This window comes from Amphiura filiformis, chromosome 1 (assembly GCF_039555335.1).
Source record: "Amphiura filiformis chromosome 1, Afil_fr2py, whole genome shotgun sequence".
NCBI classification, from domain to species: Eukaryota; Metazoa; Echinodermata; class Ophiuroidea; order Amphilepidida; family Amphiuridae; genus Amphiura; species Amphiura filiformis.
The window spans coordinates 66,353,912-66,361,735 of NC_092628.1; the positions used below are offsets into that span (position 1 = coordinate 66,353,912).

The 7,824-nt window shown below is 36.0% G+C and overlaps 1 protein-coding gene across 1 annotated transcript; it reads left to right on the forward strand.

Annotated features, from left to right (window-relative positions):
* The first annotated feature begins 3,992 nt into the window (after positions 1-3,992).
* LOC140162398 (uncharacterized) lies at positions 3,993-7,824 on the forward strand. The gene is made up of 4 exons (XM_072185605.1): positions 3,993-4,069; positions 5,913-6,281; positions 6,408-6,521; positions 7,442-7,824. The coding sequence occupies exons 2-4, from the start codon at positions 6,086-6,088 to the stop codon at positions 7,822-7,824; spliced, it is 693 nt and encodes a 230-aa protein (XP_072041706.1). The 5' UTR covers positions 3,993-4,069; positions 5,913-6,085.

The following is a 7,824-nucleotide window of genomic DNA, read 5'->3' on the forward strand; positions in this document are numbered from 1 at the left end:
ATCATTAAACGACGGCTAACGGAAGATCGATCGCACTCTAGGTGATACATGTAGAACCAATCTGACTGTCGATGATATCATGGAGCTATTAGAATTCACGCTCACCACCACATATTTCTCGTTCCGTGGTCTGCAGGTTTACCAACAAAAGTTCGGCACCGCGATGGGCTCCCCGGTAAGCCCGACAGTGGCTAACCTGTATATAGAGTGGCTTGAAAAGGAAGCCATAGCCACGGCACCAGTCAATTGCCAGCCCAGAATGTATTGTGGATGATGTATTAGAGATAGTTAGCAAAGGTTCAGCAGAACAGCTCACATCGCTCATAAACCAGGCTGACAAAAGTCACAAAACAGACAACATCAAGTTCACGTATGAAAAAGAAGAAAACAGGAAAATTGCTTTCCTTGGCACTCTCATTGTTAAAAAGCAGGACAGTTCAGGCAAACTCTTAGTCTACCGAAAACAAAACACATACCTTCATTCCCAATCCCACCACCCACTTCAACGTAAACTCAGTGTCATTCATACGTTAATGGACAAAAAGGACAAAGTTATCACGGAAGAGGCAGACAAGCTTGTTGAAGAGAACAAAATCAAAGAAGCCCTGAAATTATGCGGTTACTCTGAATGCGAATCCATACTGATTCCTTGACCCATGTTGCCCTGCGATTTTCTTCCCTATCATGGATTGATGAGCTGTCCAAGTCTATTAAATAGACCATGAAAAGAGAAGCCACATCTTTGATCCTCTGCTCAAGACCAACGTTGGAGACAGGAGTACTTCCGGTAAAACATTCGGCCGGGATTCCCGCTCCAAGCAGATGGATCAATAACAACATCAATCGCTTTGAGAAAGCCAGAAGGTTTCTGGCGAAACTGTCAGCAGAAAAACGTAAGGATTTCCTTTAGTCTTGGCAAAGAACTTTATTTAGCTGTTTAATCAACAGACCTAATGAACCTCTTCAATCAAACCATGTCATTGGCTGGGCAGACGCAAAAATCAGAGACAAAGAGCAAAACAGAAAACGAAGACACATTAAAGAAGCCTTCTTGATCCGGCAAAAGATGGCCAACACATTCAACCGAGACGCGGGCAACCACTTCCTACCCCACATTTATGACCAATTACTCTACTCCAAAACGCCACCAACGTCAACTTCCAATAGGAAACAGACGAGGAGTGGGAGAGTTGATCAGTCAATTTGAGAAAGTACTACGTTGTAGTACGAAACGTCATTGAGGCATGTTTAAATACCGAAATACTTTTGGATTTTTACACAAGAACTTTTACAAATTATGTAAATTATTTAAATTAATTTATAGAATGTCCGCCCCAGACCAAAGTGAGAATGATTTTTGTCTTCCTTGGCCTGCTCGTGGGAAAGAATAAAATTACGTGCATACCATTCACCAAGTTCACTGTAAGTTTTTTCTGAATTTCTAACCTTCATCATAATTGGTTTTTACATTTGATCTCCTATGTAGATTCCTGTCCTACGACTGATTTTCAATGCTCCCCGTATTATTTGGAATATGATACACAACTCGTGAGTTGTATCAACCAAAGTTACGTGTGTGATGGACACTCTGATTGCATGGATGATAGCGATGAAAACGAATGTGGTACAGGACAAAGTTGTTGTTTATATTACTCTGATCTCTATATCAAAATTTTATCTTCCGTTTTTTGATAATTGATTGCTTGCAGAGCAAACAGTAAACGTTAAAAAAAGGTTCCTCCGACCATAGACCATTTAATGGTCTATGCTCCGACTTAGTACTGGAGGTTGAATATTATTATCGTAAATTATAAATCATCAGAATAAATAAAATTCGTTTCAATCCAACGTTTCATCTTCCTTGATAACTCATTTGATAAACTGCTCGACTAAAGACTCATCGTGATGAATGATTATTTTCAAACCTTGGCTTAAAAGAAATCATTTATATTCATAAAACAACTAAAATAATACATTTGCTTTTACCAAAAATAACGCCTGATAATATTCTTTTTGTAACGTTTTTTTTGTCGAAAGAACAAAATATTCAAGGAATCAATTGAAGACATAAAGGAGCAAATATTCAACGAATTTTGGTATATATTTTGATCACATTATTTTGCGCATGCATTACACTAGTAGTTTTCCATAAGACGTTCTTCCCAAGAGATCCGCCAATTGGTAAAACTATTTCATCAATCATGTTAACATGTTAAGGCAGCATAATATAATCAGTACCAGTATTATCTCGATAGGTTGGCTCAATTATATATTTCACCAACCTTGCCTGTCAGTGGCGCAAAAATTGACTCCGGGTTTTTTTCGAGCATCAAAAGCTCAAATGCAACTAGGCCTGTCGCTACTGTCGTTTATACGTTTGCACGCAAGACGTGACAAAAGAGACAGTATTCCCAATACGATGCACCTCTAGCGGTAGCTGGAGAAAAGCCAAAGTACGCAGTGCATCATGGGAAAATGTCGACATCCAAAGCCCGCGTAGTACGAATACAACACGGGAACATGTCATGGTGTCTTTAAATGTCAATATAATTATATTACACGCGACTGTACACTAAACAGCAGTTTAAAATAATTGTAGTAGATCCATTTTTGATCTATTGATCTAACGGAATCCTTCGTGGAGCTGTTTTCAGCATTATTATTTAAGGGGGTACTACACCCCTCGATAAATTTGTGTCTATTTTGGCATTTTTCTCAAAACCTCATAACACAGTGGTAACAAAAGTTATGTATATTATAGGGCAAGGAATTAATTACTACACTGGAATTTCAGTGACCCTAGAAAGGCGATTCGTTATTTATGATACTAAATAAGGTACCGCTAGGATGTACCTTATTTCCTATCATATATACTGAACCGCTTGTCTTGAGTCACTGAAATTTCAGTGTAGTAGTTGGATTCCTTGCCCCAATAATATACATAACTTTTTTTTACCAGTGTGTTATTATTTTTGAGAAAAATGCAAAAAATAGTCACAAATTTACCACAAGGGTGTAGTACCCCCTTAATATCACACTCACGTAAAAATCCAATGGTGGCTGAAAAGGCGATGTCGACCCTGGAGGTCAAAAATTAGACTAGCAAGAGCAACCGTTGGCGGCGCATTATATTGTGAATCGTGAGAATTGGCAACATAATCTGATTTCGTTATGATAGAATCAAATCATTTTCGTGTTATATGTCATACAGGTTATGAGGAGACTGATCCAATAATACTCTGCGGACCAACCACAGTCAACGTTACCAACAAATCCCAGACCATTCTTTCTCCGCGGTATCCCAACGACTACACCACTAATATCATTTGTGAATGGTTTGTCACGGCTAGTACTGACAAATTCATCTTTATTCGCTACGATGATTTTCACACTCAGTTATATTATGATACTCTTGCCGTTGGTAAAGGACCTACTATAACGAGAGACTCAAGGGTGATAGTCACGAGTAGTCACGAATCACCGAATAGCGTCACCATCGATTCATCTAAGGCATGGTTAACATTTCAATCAAACTCATACGCTGTATTCGGCGGATTTAAACTTTATTTAACGGAAAAGGAGCAATCTGGTGAGTAACCACTGCGCTAAGGAAGCTCGAAGACAGAAAAAAGTTATCGCATTTATTGTATTGTAGACACACTTCTAAAAGTTTTAAATTATGTTCAAAATTGATGCAAGAAATGTGTTGAGGAAAAAGTACTTCAGTATAGCCATTATAATATATAGGTAGCTCCACTTCATATGAGATGCTGGTTATAATGTGGAGTACGAAACGTTGTTAATTATTACTAACGATATGATTTTAAAGAGCTAAATAAGACGGTGAAATGTATGAAAAGGCTCAAATCAGATTTTGTGATATAAATTTTATGTATCCTCACACTTTTAGTGGTTATTTTTTCATCTTCTTTCTGTCTAAATATTTTAGAATCAATATGTCAAACTGACGAGTTTTTATGTCATACTGGGTATGGATGCTTGAACCAATCTCTAGTGTGTAATACTATTCCGCAATGCCCAGATTGGTCAGATGAGCCCTACTATTGTGGTAAGTATCATTATCATCGTCGTCGTAATAGTCATCACCGTCATCTTAACATTATAATATTACCATTGTCGTCATTGTCATCATGGTTATCATCATGAGGAGGAGCATTAGTAGCATTGTCGTCTCATTCATTATCTTTATCACCGCCACATTATTACCATCATCAGTCACAATCCTCATTTTTCATAAGGTATATTGCTGACAGGAAAAAAATCGGCTCGAGCTATATTCTGAGATAACGGTACATATTCTCGTTCTGCGCATTATCTGAGTTTGCGCAGAACATAAATGTGAACCTTTTCTCTCGCAGAATCCACTATATCGCCTATCTGCAATTTACATTATCTGTTTTCGTCTTCTCCTTTTTTATTTTGTCTCTATTCCCCACCTCATCCTTCGTTTCGATTCAATATAAATAAACACACTGCATTGGGTATTGTTATAAGGCTTTTTTCAGACTAATCGGCCGTATCACATACTGACGTATTTGCAAAATACGCATTTCGAGAAAATCGAACTTGAAAATCTAGCGATTTTCATTTGCTGCATAATCTTGATTAAAATATTATTGTCGATTAAAACCAGTTTAACAGTAATCCAAATATACCATATTTTCAATACTATTCACTTCCCAGCAAACACAAAAACGTTTTAAAAACGTTCTTAATAAGTTATATTTTGGCTTTTGGCTTACATAAAAACGTTTTAATAACATTAAAATGTCGGGTTATATAAAGGTCATGAAAACGTTTTAAAACGTTTTGTATGAAAACACACTACAACAATATTTTTTAATGTTTTCAAAAATGTTATTGTAAACTATTTTTGCAAACATTTTTGCCAAATATTGTGTCAATACTTAAATAACATTATGTTAAAATATTTGAACTCAGCAAACACAGAAATGTTCTTAAAATGTTTTTTCAAAACGTTTTAATAACATTTAAATGTCGGGTTATATAAAGGTCATGAAAACGTTTTTAAAACGTTATTGCAAATATTTTGGGCAAACATTTTTCGCAAAATATTTTTGCAACCCCAAAATAACATGGTGTTGAGAATGTTTTGTATCAAGTTTTCAAAAATGTTTTTGGAATGTTATTAAAACGTTTTATACCCTTTATATAACCCGACATTTAAACGTTTTCTCTAAAACATTTTTGTTTGCTGAGCAGTAGATTATCAAAAAATGATTTTTAATGTTATGAAAACGTTTTATACCCTTAATATACCCTTTATATAACCCGACATTTAAACGTTTTTGACAACCTTTTATAACCTTTTGCGAATGATGTCGAAAACGTTTTGTGTTTGCTGGGTTATCACTATCAGAGCATAACTTATTCTGCAAAAAATCAATATTAAATAAAATGCATCACTATGTGAAAAGGACTAATGTCAATTTCGCCGTTCAAATGACAAATACGTCGCGCAAATACGTCAGTATGTGAAACAGTTACGCAAATACGTCAGTATGTGAAAAGGACAAACAGCAATTTTGCCGTGCATTGACAGAGTCACGCAAATACGTCGCGCAAATACGTCAGTATGTGAAACGGCAAATTCTTCAAATTGCAGATACGATATACTGGGCTTGCGCAGTATAGGTGATCGGCAAATACGTTGTTATGTGATGCAGTCATTTCAAGGTTTTGTAAATACGACATAATTAAATTAATTAATATCTTACTAATTAAGCCACTTTGAGGCATGATTTTTGGTGAATATATAGAGTAGAACATAACAAAGTAACATACCAATTTTCTCAAAAATGTTAAAAATGTCGAATACGTCAGTATGTGATACGGCCGACGAATTGTCAATATTTAAACATTTTTTGCAGAGGAAATCATTTGTGGTCAAAAGTATTTCACTGTTGGCCCTTCCAACGCGTCACACAAGTTCACCCTTTACTCGCCGTACTACCCGAATACATATCCTCGAAACTACAAATGCTCCTGGTTTTTCACTGCACACCTAGAAAAATACATCGTCTTTCGTTTTCCCGAGGTCAGAATGCTTAAATATTATGACAATTTTGACATAGGCGAGGGAGATTATGAGAGCTGGAGTTCCACGGTGTTCAGCATCAGCGGCGAATGGGCGCCAAATAGTGTTACGGTACACTCTGCAGCCTGGATAGCGTTTAGAGCAGGGAGACACGATTTTCAAGGAGCGTTTCAGTTGGACATTTCGTGGAGTGACGGTTTTGGTAATTAAAAATCGTTAAAAATCGTTTAATTCGTTTATTTTCAACAAGATATTTCAAATGATCGATTGTCTACTCATGCAAAGTATAATAATGATATCATATCACACTCTTGATGTTATCTTGTAGTTCCCTGTGAATCCAACGAGTTTTCCTGTAGTTCAGGATATGGCTGTCTCAATCAGTCGCTGGTGTGCAATTCAGAACACAATTGTTACCATGAATCAGACGAGAAACAATGTGGTAAGTAAAACAACGAAACAATGCCAATCACCAAATGGTGATTTGGAGGTTTCGATTTAAAGATACAATAAATAATTTCTGTGGCATATCCTTTTTCACTTGTCCGAGTCCATTTTGTGGGGTTTAAATTGACTTTACTCGTGCATAAATGCACATCTATATGTCGTTCTTAGTAACCGTACTAAGTAATCGTTACTAAACTGTTCTAAAATCTGTATATGCATAGGTTGTTTCAATTCATGTTTTTAAGTTTGCATAAAAGCGATCACATTCGCTTTTTGTACTTTTGATGTTTTGGCAATGCAAAAGTCAGCAAAACTGCATTATTACTATAATTGCACGAGGAAGATTAGTGATCTTTGGCAATGCAAAAACTAATAAAACTACATTATTAGTAATAGTAGTTAGTAGTAGAACCGTCGTTTTATCTATCTATTTTTGTAAGTCATTGTTATTCTGAAGTGGTAGCCTCCCAGGTGTGACCAATCTTTTATTCTAGCCTTTTGTTAGTTACTATTAATTTGAAGCTCGTGAATTTCAGGTTTCGTTTTGGTAAGTTATGTAAAATTTCCGACATAAATCCTTGAGATGAGAGGTTGGGTGCTAATCTAGACAAAAGAAGAGTCTAAATTTTACGATCCTAAATTCGCGGTAAATAGTACGGCTTCAATTAACTTGTGTTTGGTGTATATGCACTTACGCCTAGGCGTAAGTAGCTCGTAAAAATAGCCTTGCATTGAAATATATACTAACCATGTTGCCAAGTTATAAGCAAAAGTCTTTCATATTGGCGATGAAACACACAAATAAACACAGGCATTAAGAACTTCATTCAATGAAGTTACATTCAATTCAATGAAAAACAATATAAATAAATAAAAAAAATATATATAGTATGTTATTTTTATTTTGGTCTGCAGGATGTAGCGATATAAACATTCTACCAAATATTTCCAAACAATTTGTACTTCAAACTCCGCTGTATCCAGAAACATATCCTGGGTTCTTGGACTGCATGTGGATTGTACATCACAATCAAGATAACATGTTTGTGAACCTTCGATTTCAAGATTTCTGGCTTCAATATTACGGTGACTGGCTAGACATTGGTGTAGGAAACACTGTGAATTGGGACTCTGAGATATTTCATTTTACCGGTGTTGATGTAACCAGAGGAATAAGTTTGAATGCGTCAGAGGTTTGGATACATTTTACCAGTGATAGAGACAACCTTACTCCGTACAGGGGCTTTTGGATAAATATAACGTGGTTTTCAGAACTGCGTAAGTTATTTACAGATTAG

Bases quoted from the DNA above. Each gene is read 5' to 3' on its own strand.
- LOC140162398 (XM_072185605.1), top strand. From the start codon at position 6,086: ATGCTTAAATATTATGACAATTTTGACATAGGCGAGGGAGATTATGAG. The intron at 6,282-6,407 runs GTAATTAAAAAT...GTTATCTTGTAG, and splicing joins TTCGTGGAGTGACGGTTTTG to TTCCCTGTGAATCCAACGAG. The intron at 6,522-7,441 runs GTAAGTAAAACA...TTTGGTCTGCAG, and splicing joins ATCAGACGAGAAACAATGTG to GATGTAGCGATATAAACATT.